Below are 20,561 nucleotides of genomic sequence, written 5' to 3' on the forward strand. Positions count from 1 at the left end.
CTCCCGTGTTTGTGTGGGCGTGGTTCCCAATCTCGGCCTGATTGTCTGCGCCAGCTGGAACCACTTATCTTCCCTTTATATGTTCTGTAACCAGTGTTTCTTGTTGTCAGATCGTTGTTACTTCCCTGAGGTTGTGTCGTTACTTCCCTGAGGTTGTGTCGTGTGTCCGTGTTCATCTCTCGCCTCCCTTGTGTGGATTATCTGCTGTGCTCCTTCCTACACATCCGGACACACTCCCCTGGATTTCTCAGCACGCTATCACCGGAAGATGCGCCCTAGTCCCTGGGTCGGATTCCGTCTGAGTACAGTCTGTCTGTCCTGTTGCTGCTGTAAATTGTATTCATTAAACCATCGTTGCTTGCATCTTGCATCCGCCTCTGTATTGTCACAGAATGATCTGACCAGACCATGGATGCAGCGAGTTCAACGAGTCTGACCGAATTCATTTCCCGCAGTATCACGAGAATGGATCAACAAGAGGAGAACATCTCCAGCACAGGTCGGGCAGTACAAGCCATTGCGACGCAGGTATCCCAGCTGACCCAACAATTACAACATCTGAGGGGTTCCGCTGCGCCACCTACACCAGCAGTTCAACCCGCCCCGCCAGAGCCGGATTCCCAGCTAGAGCCACGGCTACCGACACCAGAGGGTTATTCAGGTGATCCTGACTATTGCAGAGCTTTTCTTACGAGATGTTCCATGCATTTCTCGTTGCAGCCACGGACCTTCAACCGTGAACAGTCTAAGGTAGCATTCGTACTCACACTGCTATCAGGCAAAGCGGCTCTTTGGGGAACGGCAGTGTGGGCGAACCAGGACCCATGCTGCACCTTTTTCCAGACACTCTCCGAGGAGATGAGAAGGGTCTTCGATCGGGCCGTGGCAGGTAGGGAGGCGGCCAGACTACTCGCTGACCTTCGCCAAGGAGACCGTTCCGTATCGGAATACTCCATCCAATTCTGCACTCTGGCCGCAGAGTGTCAGTGGAACGAGGAGGCGCAGTGGGACATGTTCCTGCATGGGCTGGAGGACCGGATCCAGAAGGAGATTTATGTTCTGGACCTTCCCAGGAGTTTAAATGGACTAGTGGAACTAGCCTTGAGGGTCGACGCTCGTCTGAGTCGTATTGGCCGCCGAGCATGCCCTAACAGACCGTATAACGACACGGAGGGCTGGCATGCCAGCGGCGGGAACACGGCCAGTTCAGCCTCCGCTCACGAACCCATGCAGCTGGGGAGAGCTCGCCTCTCCCGGGAAGAGAGGGAGAGGCGGAGATCCCAAGGACTCTGTCTCTACTGTGGTAGAGCGGGCCACTTTATCCACTCCTGCCCCGTAAAAGATCAGGCCCGGATGAAGCATGAGGCTACTATCGGGTGGTGTCACCACAGAGAAGACCTCATCATCTACTCTCCTCCCGGTAAGACTAAGATGGGCCACCCACACGCACGACACCCAAGCCTTACTGGACTCAGGAGCAGAGGGTAATTTCATGGACATCAAGCTCGCTCACAAACTCCAGATTCCTATCAACTCACTCACGCACAAGATATCCGTCAACGCTCTCAATGGTCAAGAACTCCCCAACATTTCTCACACCACTGAACCTATCACACTCATCACTTCTGGCAATCACACTGAGACACTATCATTTCTACTCATGGACTCACCCTTGCACCATTAGTTCTCGGCCACCCTTGGCTCACCCAACACAACCCCAGAGTTGACTGGGTTCATAACTCTATATCCATGTGGAGTAACAAGTGTCTTGAGTCCTGTTTAGTGTCTGCTTGTTCGTCTGTGTCTGATTCTGTGTTTCTAGAGGAGGCAGTGGATTTGTCTAACGTGCCCGTTGAATACCTTGACCTGAAGGAGGTGTTCAGTAAGTCCCGTGCTGCTTCTCTTCCTCCGCATCGTCCCTATGACTGTGGAATAAAATTATTGCCAGGTGAGTCTCCGCCTAAAGGCAAGTTATATTCACTCTCTGTTCCGGAGAGGGAGGCTATGGAGAGATACATCTCTGATTCTCTGGCATCTGGATTCATTCGTCCTTCCTCTTCTCCAGCGGGGGCGGGGTTCTTCTTTGTGGGGAAGAAGGACGGATCTCTGCGTCCTTGCGTTGATTACCGTGGGTTGAATAACATCACAGTGAAGAATACCTATCCCTTACCGTTGATGTCCTCAGCCTTTGAAAGGTTACAGAGAGCATCCATGTTCACTAAGTTGGATTTACGTAATGCATATCATTTGGTTCGCATAAGGGGGGGGGACGAATGGAAGACCGCGTTTAACACCCCCAGAGGGCACTTCGAATATTTGGTCATGCCTTTTGGGCTATCCAACTCCCCAGCGGTTTTCCAGGCACTCGTCAATGATGTGCTGAGAGATATGATTGATCAGTTCATATATGTTTACCTGGATGACATACTGATTTTTTCTTCTTCTCTCCAGGAACACGTTCAGCACGTCAGACGAGTGCTTCAGAGGTTGTTGGAGAATGGACTTTTTGGTCAAGGCGGAGAAATGTATTTTTCATGCACAATCCGTTCCATTCCTAGGTTACATCGTCTCGACTGAAGGTATTCGCATGGATCCTGACAAGGTTAAGGCTGTGGTGGATTGGCCAAGCCCAGATTCCCGTAAGGCCCTACAGAGGTTTCTGGGATTTGCCAATTTCTACCGGCGTTTCGTTCGCAACTTTAGTCAGATAGTCGCTCCTCTTACCGCCTTAACCTCCCCCAGAGTGACGTTCAGGTGGTCCGATACAGCCGAGGCTGCATTCGCCAAACTCAAGAGCCGCTTTGTTTCGGCTCCCATCCTCATAGCTCCCGATCCCTCGCGTCAGTTCGTGGTGGAGGTGGACGCTTCAGAGGTGGGGGTAGGTGCGGTACTTTCCCAACGTTCCTCTTCTGACGACAAGATGCACCCTTGCGCGTTCCTTTCCCATCGGTTATCACCTGCGGAACGCAACTACGACATTGGCAACAGAGAGTTGTTGGCAGTGAAGTTAGCACTGGAGGAGTGGCGCCATTGGTTAGAGGGGTCGGGGGTACCTTTTATAGTTTGGACCGATCACAAAAATTTGGAATATATCAGAACCGCCAAGCGACTCAACTCCAGGCAGGCGCGGTGGGCACTCTTTTTCGGACGTTTTGACTTCTCTCTCTCGTATCGCCCGGGTTCCAAGAATGTCAAACCCGATTTCCTTTCTCGCATTTTTGACCATTCCGAACGGCCATCCAATCCCGAGTGCATCGTACCCGGGACCCTAGTGGTCTCCACACTCACATGGGAGGTTGAATCGAGGGTCAAAACGGCCTTAGAAGGGGTAACGCCTCCGCCCGGTTGCCTGCCTAATCGGTTGTTTGTGCCGGAGGGGTGTCGGTCCGATGTTATTCGGTGGGGGCATTGCTCCAACGTAGCGTGTCATCCAGGAGTCAGCCGCACTAGCTTTTTGGTTAAGCAACGCTTTTGGTGGCCACTGATGGCTCGTGACATTCACAGTTTCGTCTTGGCTTGCTCGGTTTGTGCCACTGGGAAGACTTCTAATCGACCCCCAGATGGGTTATTCCAACCGCTGTCGGTCCCTTCAAGACCCTGGTCCCACATCGCGCTAGATTTTGTTACCGGCCTTCCACCCTCCCAGGGCAAGACGGTTGTTTTGACCGTGGTGGACCGGTTCTCGAAGGCGGCTCATTTTATTCCCTTGCCTAAATTACCATCTGCCAAGGAGACAGAGGTAACTGTCGTGGATCACATCTTTCGCTTACATGGCCTGCCGATGGACGTAGTTTCTGACAGGGGGCCCCAATTTGTGTCCAAGTTTTGGCAAGTTTTGTATGTTACTGGGAGCGAGTGTCAGCCTGTCTTCAGGGTTTCATCCCCAGAGCAACGGTCAAACGGAGAGGGCCAACCAAGATTTGGAGAGAGTGTTGCGATGTTTGGTTTCTAAGAATCCCTCTTCCTGGAGTCAACAACTCTCTATGGTTGAGTACGCTCACAATTCGTTGTCAGTGGCAGCCACGGGTCTCTCTCCGTTTGATTGTAGTTTAGGTTACCAGCCACCTATTTTCCCAGTACGGAGTCCGAGGTCACTGTTCCCTCCGCTCACGCTTTCATCCAGAGGTGCCGTCACGCATGGAGCAGAGCCCGTGAGACTCTTCTCTGGGTGGGGGCGCGCACCAAAGCTAAGGCCGATCGCCACCGGTCGAAGCCTCCGGTATACGTCGTTGGCCAAAGAGTGTGGCTTTCTACTAAGAACATTCCACTCCGATCCGTTTCGAACAAGCTTGCCCCCAAATTTATCGGCCCATTCAAAGTCACCAGGATCATTAGTCCGGTGGCGGTCCGGCTCAAGCTTCCTCCGGCATATAGGAGAATTCATCCTACCTTTCATGTGTCTAAAATAAAACCTGTGTTTCAGGCACGCATTAACCCGCCGGTCCCGGTTCCCCCCCCGCCACAACTTGTTGATGGGGAACCCACCTTTTCTGTCAATCGTATTTTGGACTCTAGAAGGAGGGGACGCGGATTCCAGTACCTGGTGGACTGGGAGGGTTACGGCCCGGAGGAGAGAAGTTGGGTACCTGCTAGAGACATTCTGGATCACTCCCTTATCGATGATTTCAATCGACAGGAAATTCGCCTGGGAACGCCAAGAGGCGTTCCTAGGGGGGGAGGGGGTTATTGTTACGGTTCATGAATCCACTGCCTCCCTTTCTCTTTCTCTCTCTCTCTCTCTCTCTCTCTCTCTCTCTCTCTCTCTCTCTCTCTCTCTCTCTCTCTCTCTCTCTCTCTCTCTCTCTCTCTCTCTCTCTCCCGTGTTTGTGTGGGCGTGGTTCCCAATCTCGGCCTGATTGTCTGCGCCAGCTGGAACCACTTATCTTCCCTTTATATGTTCTGTAACCAGTGTTTCTTGTTGTCAGATCGTTGTTACTTCCCTGAGGTTGTGTCGTTACTTCCCTGAGGTTGTGTCGTGTGTCCGTGCTCATCTCTCGCCGCCCTTGTGTGGATTATCTGCTGTGCTCCTTCCTACACATCCGGACACAGCACGCTATCACCGGAAGATGCGCCCTAGTCCCTGGGTCGGATTCAGTCTGAGTACAGTCTGTCTGTCCTGTTGCTGCTGTAAATTGTATTCATTAAACCATCGTTGCTTGCATCTTGCATCCGCCTCTGTATTGTCACAGAATGAACAAGGTTGTCATTGATGACCTTGGGTTTACTGTTGAAAACGAAAATCCTGTCTATTGTATGCAAGTGTGGAACACACTGAGAGAGAGAGAGAAGTGGGAGGGGGGAGAGAAGAGAGATGGATGAAGAGAAGGAGAGAGAGAGGAAGAAAGAGCTGGGGAAGAGCGAGGGAAGAATAGAGAGGAATAGAGCGAGAGTCACTTTAGACTTTCTGTCTTCATTTAATGAGCCATCTTCATTTGATTAAAAACACCATAGTAACCTCCTCGCACCCAGAGAGAAAGAGACAGAAAGATAGAGAAGGGAGAGAGAGAGACAAACTATGGAGAAGGCTTACAGTGTATATTTGATTAAAGCTGCATGGTATTGCAGTCACACCGTATCATTAATTTATCAGCATATGGATTCTCAGATTGCAACAGCTTTGTCTGTCACACCAGCACTGGAGAACAGAGTGTGTGTGTGTGTGTGTGTGTGTGTGTGTGTGTGTGTGTGTGTGTGTGTGTGTGTGTGTGTGTGTGTGTGTGTGTGTGTGTGTGTGTGTGTGTGTGTGTGTGTGTGTGTGTGTGTGTGTGTGTGTGTGTGTGTGTGTGTGTGTGTGTGTGTGTGTGTGTGTGTGCATGTGCATACGTGTTTGCTTCAAAGACCGGCTGTATTCAGCCTGGAACATGGGGTTTTTAAACGACAAGACACACACACACACACTCCTGCATTAGCTGTGTCCTTACAGCAGTAGGGTGAGATGAGATGAAGATAAGAAAGACTAGAAAGTAAACATATAACAAAGAACCCATAAACACTTTTTTCATCCTCTCTGAAGGCTTTAACCTGAGACCAGACAGTGGAGGAGAGATGAAGCCTGAAAGACTGTAGTCTGGGACTCATTATTTGGCGAAACACATTATTATACAACAACAGTCTGTCTGGCCCTGGTCCCTGCATGGTGTTCTGCCTTGAGATTTGTCCTTAAACCATTTGTGATGTCTCAGAGTGTCTCTGTATACTCTATCTGAGCCAACCCAAATCCTGTGATTGGTAGTAAACACAGTATAGACAGAAAGACAGAACAAAAGACAGATGGGAGGACATGGGATAGTATAGTGCTCAAGACTGCAAACAAACCAAACTGTTTTCAATATTTGAATTGCAAATTCTTATGATTAACAGTGACACGCTTACTTACACTCTCTTCCCAACAATGCAGAGAGAAATAACATGGGTTATCAGTACCGCGTCCATGTGCAGGATATGAAGTAACTGAGGTAGACATGTAACTAGGAATAAAGTGACAGATACTAAACAGAATATGTGATGAGTCAAAGTTAGTGCAAAAAGGGTCAATGCAGATAGTCACAGAGTTAATTATTCACCAGTCTTATGGCTTGGGGGTAGAAGCTGTTCAGGGTCCTGTTGGTTCCAGACAGTACCACTTGCCCTGCTTTAGCAGAGAGAACAGTCTATAACTTAGGTGGTTGGAGACTTTGGCAATTTTTAGGGCCTTCCTCTGACACCGCCTTGTATAGAAGTCCTCAATGGCATGAAGCTTGACCCAGTGATGTACTGGGTCAAGCTCTCAATGATGCTCTCAATGGTGCAGCTATAGAACTTTTGGAGGATCTGAGGGCCCATGACAAATCTTTTCAGCCTCCTGAGTGGGAAGAGGCGTTGTCGTGCCCTCTGTTTAAATGTTCTGATTTCACCTTTATTTAACCAGGTGGGCCAGTTGAGAACACCTTTATTTAACCAGGTGGGCCAGTTGAGAACACCTTTATTTAACCAGGTGGGCCAGTTGAGAACACCTTTATTTAACCAGGTAGGCCAGTTGAGAACAAGTTCTCATTTACAACTGCGACCTGGCCAAGATAAAGCAAAGCAGTGCGACAAAAACAACAACACAGTTACACATTTAATAAACAAACATACAGTCATACATACACAATAGAAAAGTCTATATACAGTGTGTGCAAATGAAGTAACGAGGTAAGGCAATAAACAGGCCATAGTGGCGAATTAATGACAATTTAGCAATTAACACTGGGGTGATAGATGTTCAGATGAGAATGTGCAAGTAGAAATACTGGTGTGCAAAAGAGCAGAAAAACAAAACAAATATGGGATGAGGTAGGTAGTTGGTAGGATGGGCTATTTACAGATGGGCTGTGTACAGCTGCAGCGATCGGTAAACTGCTCTGACAGCTGATGCTTTAAATTAGTGAGTGAGGTATAAGTCTCCAACTTCAGTGATTTTTGCAATTCGTTCCCGTCATTGGCAGCAGAGAACTGGAAGGAAAGGCGGCCAAAAGAGGTGTTGGCTTTGGGGATGACCAGTGAAATATACCTGCTGAAGCACGTGCTACAGGTGGGTGTTGCTATGGTGACCAGTGGGCTGAGATAAGGCGGGGCTTTACCTAGCAAAAACTTATAGATGATCTGGAGCCAGTGGTTTTGGTGACGAATATGTAGCGAGGACCAGCCAACAGGTCACAGTGGTGGGTAGTATATGGGACTTTGGTGACAAAACGGATGGCACTGTGATAGACTGCATCCAATTTGCTGAGTAGAGTGTTGAAGGCTATTTTGTAATTGACATTGCCGAAGTCAAGGATCGGTAGGATAGTCAGTTTTACGAGGGTATGTTTGGCAGCATGAGTGAAGGATGCTTTGTTGCGAATAGGAAGCCGATTCTAGATTTCATTTTTGATTGGAGGTGCTTAATATGTGTCTGGAAGGAGAGTTTACAGTCTAGCCAGACACCTAGGTATTTATAGTTGTCCACATATTCTAAGTCAGAACCGTCCAGAGTAGTGATGCTAGTCGGGCGGGCGGGTGCAGGCAGCGATCGATTGAAGAGCATGCAATTAGTTTTTCTAGCATTTAAGAGCAGTTGGAGGCCACGGAAGGAGTGTTGTATGGCATTGAAGCTTGTCTGAAAGTTTGTTAACACAGTCTCCAAAGCACGGGCCAGATGTATACAGAAAGGTGTCGTCTGCATAGAGGTGGATCAGGGAATCAAGAGTGACATCATTGAGATATGCAGAGAAAAGAGTTGATTCTTCACGACTGTGTTGATGTGTGTGGACCATGATAGATCCTTAGAGATGTGGACACAGATGAACTTGAAGCTTTTGACCTGCTCCACTACAGCCCCGTTGATGTGAAGGGAGGCATGCTCAGCCCTCCATTTCCTGTAGTCCACGATCAGCTCCTTTGTCTTGCTGACGTTGAGGGAGAGGTAGTTGTCCTGACACCACACTACCAGGTCTCTCTGACCTCCTCCCTGTAGGCTGTCTCATCGTCATTGCTGATCAGGCCTACCACCTTTCTGTCATCAGCAGCATATCACCCTGCATCCCAATCCTGGCTTTCCTCTGAAGCTAAGCTGGGTTGGTCCTTGTCGGTCCCTGGATGGGATACCAGATGCTGCTGGAAGTGGTGTTGGAGGGCCAGTAGGAGGCCCTTCTTCCTCTCTTCAAAAAAAATACATGTCCCAGGCCAATGATTGGGACATTGCCCTGCGTAAGGTGCAGTCTTTCGGATGGGACGTTAAATGGGTGTCCTGACTCTCTGTGTACACTAAAGATCCCATGGCACGTATCGTAAGAGTAGGGGTGTTAACCGTGGTGTCCTGGCTATATTCCCAATCTGGCCCTCATACCATCATGGCAACCTAGTCATCCCCAGCTTCCAATTGGCTCATTCATCCCCTCCCGCTCCCCTGTAACTATTCCCCAGGTTGTTGCTGAAAATGAGAATGTGTCCTCAATCAACTTACCTGGTAAAATAAGGGGGTAAAAATGTATGATGGTGTTGGAATCAGGGAGTACAGGAGGGTACTAAGCACTCACCCCTGAGGGGCCCCTGGGTTGAGGGTCAGCATGGTAGAAGGTGTGCTGTTGGAAAACCCTAAATGGCATATATTATTATATTATTATATTATTATATATTATATATTACCACCTGGGGGGGGCAGTCAGGAAGTCCAGGATCCAGTTGCAGAGGGAAGTGTTCAGTCCCAGGGTCCTTAGCTTAGTGATGAGTTTGGAGGGCACTATGGTGTTTAACGCTGAGCTGTAGTCAATGAACAGCATTCTCACATAGGTGTTCCTCTTGTCCAGGTAGGAGAGGGCAGTGTGGAGTGCAATAGAGACTGCGTCATCTGTGGATATGTAGGGGCGGTATTCAAATTGGAGTGGATCCTGGGTGTCTGAGATGATGGTGTTGATGTGAGCCATGACCAGCATTTCAAGAACTTCTTGGCCACAGATGTGAGTGCTATGAGGCGATAGTCATTTATACAGGTTATTGTAGAGTTTTTGGGCACAGGGACTATGGTGGTCTGCTTGAGCATGTAGGTACTACAGACTTGGCCAGGGAGAGGTTGAAAATGTCAGTGAAAACACTTGCCAGCTGTAATTTGTCTGGCCCTGTGGTCTTGTGAATGTTAACCTGTTTAACCTTTTACTGCATAGGCTAAATCAGGGTCACACAGAGTGATTATTAGTAGTCTTAAACAAATCTACTTTGAAACAAAAGTACTTGATTTCCCTAACTCAAAAAGGAAGACACCTGTACTATGTCTGATATACAGTTGAAATGCATAACATTTTGAGGTTGCATTCCAATATTACACTTTATATTCATCACATAAGACTGAAATATAACAAAAGTGTTAGGATTTTCATAATTTAAAAAATATGAACATTCCACCCATGAGGCCGAAGAGGGCACTTTTGGTAATTGACTGCAGGAAAGGGCTACAGGTCGTACAACGGGCTACAGAGAACGTAATCAGCTTCAATGATAGTTTGTAAGCCCTGCCACATTCTCAGAGCCGGCGTAGTAGTAGTTTCATTGCAGGGTGTAGCGGGATTTCTCAGAAGCATCCAGATAAGTGTCCTGCTCCTTGAAAGGGGCAGCTCTAGCCTTTAGCTCAGGCCAAGATGTTGCCTGTAATCCATGGCTTCTGGTTGGGATATGTACATACCGTCACTATGGGGACGACATCATCAATGCACTTATTAATGAAGCTGGTGACTGATGTGGTAAACTTCTCAATGTCATCGGATGAATCACAGAACACATTCCAGTCTGTGCGAGAAAAACAGTCCTGTAGCTCAGCATCCACCTCATCGTCCCACCTCCATTATTCAGCGAACAGATTTCTGTTTTACTGCATTAATATCATCGACCACTAGGAGCGCTGCCTCTGGATAAGTATTTTCTTGTTTGCTTATTCCCTATACAGCTCATTGAGTGTGGTCTTATTGAAAGCATCAGTTTGTGGTGGTAAATAGAGAGCTACGAAAAATATAGATTAAAACTATTTTGGTCAATTGTATGGCTTATCATAAGCTATTCTAACTCCGGCGAGCAGAACCTCCCACCTTGAGCTTACCCGACGCTGCCGTCCTGTCTTGCCGATGCATATTATCCATGTCCTTATTCGGCCACAACTCCGAGAAACATAGGATATTACAGTTCTTCACGTCCCGTTGATAGGATTCATGTAATTGTAAAGTAGAAATCTTCATCCAAATCGAGATTAGTGGTCACTGTTCTGATGTCCAGAAGCTCTTTTCGGTCATAGGAAACGATGGCAGAAACATTATGTACAATTAAGATCAGCCAACAAAAAAGCCCCATAAAATTACAGAGTTGGTCAGGAGCCCGTAAAACGATAGCTATGGTCTCTCTTTCTCTGGTCTCTCTTTCTCTGGTAACTCTATCTCTGGTCTCTCTCTCTTTCTCTGTCTCTGGTCTCTCTCCCTCTGGTCTCTTTCTCTTTAAGTACTCTAGAGAGCACTTAAGATTTTACTCACTATTCTGATCTCTTTTCCCTGTCCCATTGTCATTTTATCTGTCCCCCTGCTTGTCTCACTGTCCCCTCTCTCTCTCTCTCTCTCTCTTCCTTCCTTCCTTCGTTCCTTCGTTCCTTCCTTCCTTCCTTCCTTCCTTCCTTCTTTCCTTCCTTCCTTCCTTCCTTCCTTCCTTCTTTCCTTCCCTACTTCTCTCTCTCTCTTCCTTCCTTCCTTCATTCCTTCCTTCCTTCCTTCCTTCCTTCCTTCCTTCTTTCCTCCCTCTCTCTCTCTGTCTCTCTCAGCAGGGAGGTAAAGGATCGTGGTGCTCTCTCCCCTGGCTCCCTACTTCCTCACGCATCATCATCGCCAACAAACCCTGGCTCCGATTGGTCCTCACCATGACAACCACCGCTCTTATACTGGTCATGGCTGTGTTCAACATGGTGTGTGTGTGTGTGTGTGTGCGCGTGAGTGTAGAGGATGTGCCAGGCAAAACTGGCAGGCGAGTCTTCCGTTATAGCCATCAAAATTGTACTTGCAATGTAATGAATGTCATTCCACTGGTAGATTACACTGGAATACAGCCTAGTAGGGCTAAAATCTAACTTCTCTTCTTTCTCTCTTCAAAAACCTCTTTCCAGTTCTTCCTGGAAGATGAGGTTTTGACCACACACCCTACCATGAACCTGACCAATGACAGCATTCTCAGCTCCCACAGCCACACCCACCTCACGGATGGAAATAAGTTCTACTTACCTGTGAGTACATCTACCAGCTGTATAGGCACAGGTGGGCCACCCACAGGGAAGCCAAGCTCAAGTCCAATCAAACTGGAAAATCTGTTTAAAAAAATGTATGCTCTCTACTTGTCAGTCAAATCAATAAAATGTCATTTGTCACATGCTTCGTAAACAACAGGTGTAGACTAACAGTGAAACGCTTACTTTCGGCTCCTTTTCCAACAAAGCATAGTTATAGAAATATACAAATAACATGGCTATATACAGGGAGTACCAGTACTGTTGTGTCGTCAGCAAATTTGATGATGGTGTTGGAGTCATGCGCTCCCCTGTAACTATTCCCTTGGTTGTTGCTGAAAATGAGAATGTGTCCTCAATCAACTTACCTGGTAAAATAAGGGGGGAAAATGTATGATGGTGTTGGAGTCGTGGGTGAACAGGGATTACTGGAAGGGATTAAGCACACACCCCTGAGGGGCCCCCGTGTTGATGCTCAGTGTGGCGGATGTGTTGTTGTCTACCCTCACCGCTTGGGGGAGGCCCGTCAGGAAGTCCAGGATCCGGTTGCAAAGGGAGGTGTTCAGTCCCAGGGTCCTGAGTTTGATGATGAGTTTGGAGGAGACTATGGTGTTGAATGCTGCGCTGTAGTCAATGAACAGCATTCTTACATGGGTATTCCTTTTGTCCAGGTGGGTGAGGGTAGTATGGAGTGCAATATCATCTTGATTTTGATTTTTTCAATATCATCTTGATTTTGATCTGTTGGGGCGGTATGTGAATTGGAATGGGTCCAGGCTGTCTGGGATGATGGTGTTGATGTGAGCCATGACCAGCCTTTCAAAACCTTTCATGGCTATAGATGTGAGTTCTAAGGGGTGAAAGTAATTTAGGCAGGTTACCTTGGTGTTCTTGGGCACAGGGACTATAGGGGTCTGCTTGAAACAAGTTGGTATTACAGACCTTGGCATGGGTCCCCAGATCCCCAAAAGTTGCACCATCAGGAGCATCCTGTTGGAATCGGCTAAACTTTGAACATTGAGATATTAAATAAATGATAGAGAAGAAGCTTTGACTAGAAAGAGTCTGCAGAAAGCCAGAAGGCTTTGGAATGTGTTTTATGGAGGAGAGGAGAGCGACGTGTTGATATAGGGAAGACAGATGGATATGTGTGGATTTGTTGAAGGAGGGGTTGAGGTCAGGAGGTGAGGGGTGAGGTCAGTTCCCCTTAAGGGAGTAATCAGGGTTTAGTATCTGGTTACCTTGTTCCTGTTGGGCATAAACTAAGGATGGCGAGAGGGAGTGTCTTAAGTAGGATGTATATAACTGTGATGGAGAAAAATGTTTTGCAGTCTGATTACAGCTGTACAGAACCTTTGGGTGTCCGTGGGTTATTAACCTCTCTAGTGTCCGTGTGTTATTTACTCTGAAAAATAAGAACCTAACAATCCTGACCGGTTGCATCAGCGCCTGGTATGGCAACTGCTCGGCATCCGACCTTTAGTCACTACAGAGGGTAGTGTGTAAGGCCCAGTACATCAGTGGGGCCAAGCTTCTTGCCATCCAGGACCTACAGTTGAAGTCGGAAGTTTACATAAACCTTAGCCAAATATATTTAAACTCAGTTTTTCACAATTCCTGACATTTAATCCAAGTAAAAATGCCCTGTTATAGGTCAGTTAGGATCACCACTTTATTTTAAGAATGTGAAATGTCAGAATAATAGTAGAGAGAATGATTTATTTCAGCTTTAATTTCTTTCATCATTCCCAGTGGGTGAGAAGTTTACATACACTAAATTAGTATTTGGTAGCATTGCCTTTACATTGTTTAACTTGAGTCAAACGTTTCGGGTAGCATTCCACAAGCTTCCACAATAAGTTGGGTGAATTTTGGCCCATTCCTACTGACAGAGCTGGTGTAACTGAGTCAGGTTTGTAGGCTTGCACATGCTTTTTCAGGTCTGCCTACATATTTTCAATAGGATTGAGGTCAGGGCTTTGTGATGGCCACTCCAATACCTTGACTTTTTTGTCCTTAAGCCATTTTGCAACAACTTTGGAAGTATGCTTGGGGTCATTGTCCATTTGGAAGACCCATTTGCGACCAAGCTTTAACTTCCTGACTGATGTCATGAGATGTTGCTTCAATATATCCACATAATTTTCCTGCCTCATGATGCCATCTATTTTGTGAAGTGCACCAGTCCCTCCTGCAGCAAAGCACCCTGACAACATGATGCTGCCACCCCCGTGCTTCACGTTTGGGATTGTGTTCAAATCAAATCAAAAATGTATTTATATAGCCCTTCGTACATCAGCTGATATCTCAAAGTGCTGTACAGAAACCCAGCCTAAAACCCCAAACAGCAAGCAATGCAGGTGTAGAAGCACGGTGGCTAGGAAAAACTCCCTAGAAAGGCCAAAACCTAGGAAGAAACCTAGAGAGGAACCAGGCTATGTGGGGTGGCCAGTCCTCTTCTGGCTGTGCCGGGTGGAGATTATAACAGAACATGGCCAAGATGTTAAAATGTTCATAAATGACCAGCATGGTCGAATAATAATAAGGCAGAACAGTTGAAACTGGAGCAGCAGCACAGCCAGGTGGACTGGGGACAACAAGGAGTCATCATGTCAGGGAGTCCTGGGGCATGGTCCTAGGGCTCAGGTCCTCCGAGAGAGAGAAAGAAAGAAAGAGAGAAAGAGAGAATTAGAGAACGCACACTTAGATTCACACAGGACACCGAATAGGACAGGAGAAGTACTCCAGATAAAACAAACTGACCCTAGCCCCCCGACACATAAACTACTGCAGCATAAATACTGGAGGCTGAGACAGGATTGGTCAGGAGACACTGTGGCCCCATCCGAGGACACCCCCGGACAGGGCCAAACAAGAAGGATATAACCCCACCCACTTTGCCAAAGCACAGCCCCCACACCACTGGAGGGATATCTTCAACCACCAACTTACCATCCTGTTCTTCGGGCTTGCAAGCCTCCCCCTTTTTCTTCCAAACATAATGATGGTCATTAACAGTTCTATTTTTGTTTCATCAGACCAGAGGTCTTTCTCCAAAAAGTACAATCTTTGTCCCCATGTGCAGTTGCAAACCTTAGTCTGGCATTTTTATGGCGGTTTTGGAGCAGTGGCTTCTTCTTTGCTGAGCGGCCTATCAGGTTATGTCGATATAGGACTCATTTTACTGTGGATATAGATACGTTTGTAACTGTTTCCTCCAGTATCGTCACAGGGTCCTTTGCTGTTGTTCTGGGATTGAGTTGAGCTTTTCGCACCAAAGTGCGTTCATCTCTAGGAGACAGAATGCGTCTAATAAAATAATATGTCTGTAAACAATTGTTGGAGAAATTACTTGTGTCATGCACAAGTTGTCCTAACCAACTTACCAAAACAATAGTTTGTTAACAAGATATTTTTGGAGTGGTTGAAAAATGAGTTTTAATGACTCCAACCTAAGTCTATGTAAACTTCCGACTTCAACTGAATATACTAGGTGCCAGTGGAAGGCCCCAAAAAATGTCAAAGACTCCAGTCACCCTAGTCATAGATTGTTCCCTCTGCTACAGCACGACAAGCGGTACCTGAGGGCCAAGTCTAGGTCCAAAAGGCTCCTTAACAGCTTCTACCCCCAAGCTACAAGACTACTGAACAATTAATTAAATAGCCACCCGGACAATTTACATTGACACCCTCCTCCTTTGTTTTTACACTGCTGCTATTCGCTATTTATTATTCATGCATAGTCACTTTACCCCCACCTACATTTACAAATGACCTTGAATAACCTGTACCCCCGCACATTGATTCGGTACCGGTACTGAATATAGCCTCGTTATTGTTATTCTATTGTGTTATTTTTTTCTCTTTTTTACTTTAGTTTATTTAGTAAATATTTCCTTAACTTTATTTCTTGAACCTGATTGTTGGTTCAGTGTTTTTAAGTAAGCATTTCACGGTAAGGTTTACACCTGTCGTATTCGGCCCATGTAACACATACAATTTGATTTGATTTGAATTGATGTCTGTGCCCAGTGGGATATGTCACTGTGCTTCTATGACTATATGCACCATGCCACTGACTACTTCATTTGTTCATTTAGCAAACAAGACAGCTCATAATCCAGTGCCTTTATCACAGTAAACACACCTACAGTATATTTGAACTTTAATTAGCTTAAAAATGCAATATGTTCGCTCTGCCTCATGGCAAAATATGTAGAATAGCATGAGATTGGCTATAAAACAGCATCATTTTCTCTCAGTCTCATGGCAAAATGTGTAGAATAGCATAAGACTGGCTATAAAACAGCATCATTTTCTCTCAGTCTCATGGCAAAATGTGTAGAGTAGCATGAGATTGGCTATAAAACAGCATCATTTTCTCTCAGTCTCATGGCAAAATGTGTAGAATAGCATGAGACTAGCTGTTTCCTCTCCTAAAAAATACAGTACCAGTCAAAAGTTTGGACACACCTATTCATTCCAGTGTTTTTCTTGAAATAACACGTATGGAATCATCTAGTAACCAAAAAGTGTTAAACTATCCAAATATATTTTAGATTTTAGATTCTTCAAAGTAGCCACCCTTTGCCTTGATGACAGCTTAATCCGTTTGAGCCAATCAGTTGTGTTGTGACAAAGTCGGGGTGGTATACAGAAGATTTGGTAAAATCTTGGTAAAATACCAAGTCCATATTGTGGCAAGAAGAGCTCAAATAAGCAAAGAGAAACATACATTACTTTAAGACATGAAGGTCAGTTCATACTGAACATTTCAAGAACTTGGAACAACCATCAAGCGCTATGATGAAACTGGCTCTCATGAGGACCGCCACAGGAAAGGAAGACCCAGAGTTACCTCTGCTGCAGAGGATAAGTTCATTAGAGTTAACTGCACCACCGATTGCAGACCAAATACATGCTTCAAAGAGTTCAAGTAACAGACACATCTCAACATCAATTGTTCAGAGGAGACTGCTTGAATCAGGCCATGGTCAGATTGCTGCAAAGAAACCACTACTAAAGGACACCAATAATAAGAAGAGACTTGCTTGGGCCAAGAAATACGAGCAATAAGTAAGTGCTCAGCATATGTGGGAACTCCTTCAAGACTATTGGAAAAGCATTCCTCATGAAGCTGGTTGAGAGAATGCCAAGAGTGTGCAAAGTTGTCATCAAAGGCAAGGGGTGGCTACTTTGAATAATCTAATTTGTTTAACACATTTTGATTACAATATGATTCAATTTGTGTTATTTCAAGGATTTTGATGTATTCACTATTATTTTTTAATACAGAAAATAGTACAAATAAAGAAAAACCCTTGAATGAGTAGGTGTGTCCTAAATTTTGACTGGTACTGTATATATTGTATATAATGTCTGGCTACGCTACTAACATCTACTCTGGGTCATACCTGGGTTTCAAATATTTATAATACTTCAGGTGAAAAATTAGCTTTTGCTTTCCTTTCAGGAAGAGTGAATTTTGGGGATTATTCCATGGTTCCAATATTGGATTTCATTAAGTTAGTGTTCGTCACTAGCGTTCTGTTTTTATTAGTTCATAGTAGAAAAGTCCCTCCTTTGTAAACCATTTTAAGTCAACACTCATATTTCTTTAACCAGGGCCACAAAAGTAACGTTTGTTTACATTGTCTATCATAAACGTTGCGTTACATCAATCACAATCAATCCGTTTGTGTTTGTGTGTGACTGTGTAGACTGTAGATTGTTGATCTACTCGGTGTGTCTTCACAGCCGGCTTACAACAGCTGACAGAGAACTGAGAGACACTGTGCTGCTGTCAATGTGTCGTGGTGACACTGAGAGGGCTCTAGAAGTGGCCTTGTTTTTTGGACTTGGATAGTATCTCAATAGTATAAAGTGGCTTCCTCTCCGTGTCTCCTCTCCTTCATCTTAATAGTCAAAAGTAGTTCAAGTTCATGGGAAACTGGCTCGCATCTGGTGTGGTGTCGCAACTGTTTTTCTCTCAATTGCATTTGAATGTCTTGTGCGACAGCCCTAGTCTTCCCGCCTTGCTTCACACACTTCACACACAGCCTACATAATCACTCACTCCTAGCTACGTCTGTGGCAAGATCATCTCTGTCTGTAGGAAACAAAAACTCTGTCCTCCTGAGATTTAGTATTGATTTAGTGTTTATCAGCACTAGAGAAGAGCCTTGCTGAATAGGGCTTGACAAGCTCATTACTGATGTTTTACACCTCATGGAACTCATGTGAACTGAAAGAATTAATGAACAGACCCAGTCCATTTTCATACACAGTTTTCATTTGTATTTTTTTACCTTCTGTATACAACTTTATCTAATATTTAACAATAATATCTTACACATCATGACCCTCCTCCATAGTGTCCAACACCTCAATCTCATTCCCCTATTTTATAAATAGTTTTTCTTTATACACTGGACCCATTTCCTCTGAATAATTGTGGTTATCCACTTTTCACCACTGATGCATGTGCCCCTGTGGCCATTCACAGCCTGCAATCTGATTTAATGTGGCCCCTACTTCTAGTTCAGGCTTTCATTCACACATCTCCCTTCAACATTAGTCTTGACTGGGAGCCAATTCACTCTATTTTCTGCATCAGTATTATTCCTTAATTTTTTCTCTCTTTTTTTCACTTCTCTTTGCTAATAGAGACACCTCTCTTTGCAAATAGCCCGGACCCATTTCTCATATCTTCTAAATGAATGGTGTTTACCCACTTCAGCCAGTAATAACTAGTCCTGATTCACTGCTCTCCACATATTCAGTTATACTATATACTTCACTCTTTATTTATTGCCGACTCTTCCTTCCTTCCTTCCTTTCCTTCCTTCCTTCCTTCCTTCCTTCCTTCCTTCCTTCCTTCGCTCCCTACCCTCCTTCCTCTAGTTCAGTAACTTGTTCTGATCCATTGCCATGTGTTGGCCCAGCTCTCCCTTAATGGACCATAATAATAAGTGATACTCAGCCCATAAAGAGCCATATTCCATTTTTTATAGGCCAGGATATATGATGTCCATTATAGTTTTGGGGGGGAAATGTTGACTGGACATTTTTGAGAGGAACTGTTGTTATGGCTTGCTAATGTAGACTCATAAAGTCTATTGTTTGACTCTCTCCATCTGTCTAGAGCCTTCAGAAAGAATTCATATCCCTTGATTTATTTCACATTTTGTTGTGTTACAGCCTGAATTAAAAATGTATGAGATATACATGTTTTTCTCACCTATCTCCAACAAATAACCTATGATGACAAAGTGCATATTTATTTAAAATGAAATACAGAAATATCTCATTTACATAAGTATCCACACCCCTGAGTCAATACATGTTTGAATTCTCTTTGGCAGCGATTACAGCTGTGCGTCTTTCTGAGTAAGTCTCTAAGAGCTTTGCACACCTGGATTGTACAATAATTACACGTTATTATTTTTTAAAGTTCTTCAAGCTCTGACAAGTTGGTTGTTGATAATTGCAAGACAGCCATTTTCAAGTCTTGCCATAGATTTTCAAGCGGATTTAAGTCAAAACTGTAACTAGGCCACTCATGAATATTCAATGTTGGCTTGGTAATATACTCCAGTGTATGTTTGGGCTTGTTTTAGGTTATTATCCTGCTGAAAGGTGAATTTGTCTCTCAGTGTCTGCTGGAAATCAGACTGAACAAGGTTTTCCTCTAGGATTTTGCCTGTGTTTAGCTCCATTCCATTTATTTTAACTCCCTGGTCCTAGCCGATGACAAGCATACCCATAACATGATGCAGTCACCACCATGCTTGAAAATATGAAGAGTGGTACTCAGTGATGTGTTCTGTTGGATTTGCCCCAAACATGATGCTTTGTATTCAGGGCATAAAGTACATTTCTTAGTCACATTTTTTGCAATTTTACATTAGTGCCTTGTGCATGTTTTGGAATATTTGTATTCTGTACAGGCTTCCTTCTTTTCACTCTGTCATTTAGGTTAGTATTGTGGAGTAACTACAATGTTGTTGATCCATCCTCCGCTTTCTCCTATCACAGCCATTAAACTCTGTAACTGTTTTAAAGTCACCATTGGCCTCATGTTGAAATCCCTGAGTGGTTTCCTTCCTCTCCGGCAACTGATTTAGGAAGGACACCTGTATCTTTGTAGCGACTGAGTGTATTGATACACCATTCAAAGTGTAATTAATAACTTCACTATGCTATGAGGGATATTTAATGTCTGCTTTTTATTTTACCCATCTACCAGTAGGTGCCCTTCTTGGCAAAGCATTGGAAAACCTCCCTGGTCTTTGTGGTTGAATCTGTGTTTGAAATGCACTACTCGACTGAGGGAACTTACAGATTATTGTGTGGGGTACAGAGATGATGTAGTCATTCATGTTAAACACTAGTATTGCACACGGAGTGAATGAATGCAACTTCTTATGTGATTTATTGAACACATTTTTACTCCTGAACTTATTTAGGCTTGCCATAACAAAGAGGTTGAATATTTATTACTCAAGACATTTCAGCTTTTCATTGTTGATTAATTTGTAAGAATTTCTAAAATCATAATTCCACATTGACATTATGGGGTATTGTGTGTAGGGCCAGTGACAAAGTCTAAATGTAATCAATTTTAAATTCAGGTTATAACACAACAAAATGTGGAAAAAGTCAAGGGGTGTGAATACTTTCTGAAGGCACTGTATATCATCTCAAAAGATTAGATATAAAATATTTTATTGACTTCTCATCCCTTCTTTCCCCTCCTCTTTCTCCCTCTCTTCTCTCTCCCATCCACCCTCTCCCGCCTCCTCTCTCTCTC

General features: G+C 44.9%; 1 protein-coding gene across 1 annotated transcript in view; it reads left to right on the top strand.

Annotated features, from left to right (window-relative positions):
- LOC124012243 (adenylate cyclase type 2-like) overlaps positions 1-20,561 on the top strand; it is a 62,950-nt gene that overhangs the window by 23,390 nt on the left and 18,999 nt on the right. Inside the window, exons 2-3 of the mRNA XM_046325717.1 lie at positions 11,231-11,434; positions 11,633-11,749. Coding sequence (XP_046181673.1) covers positions 11,231-11,434; positions 11,633-11,749 — 321 coding nt within the window. The remainder of the gene's footprint in view (positions 1-11,230; positions 11,435-11,632; positions 11,750-20,561) is intronic.

This window comes from Oncorhynchus gorbuscha, linkage group LG24, assembly GCF_021184085.1.
Source record: "Oncorhynchus gorbuscha isolate QuinsamMale2020 ecotype Even-year linkage group LG24, OgorEven_v1.0, whole genome shotgun sequence".
In the NCBI taxonomy this organism is placed as follows: domain Eukaryota; kingdom Metazoa; phylum Chordata; class Actinopteri; order Salmoniformes; family Salmonidae; genus Oncorhynchus; species Oncorhynchus gorbuscha.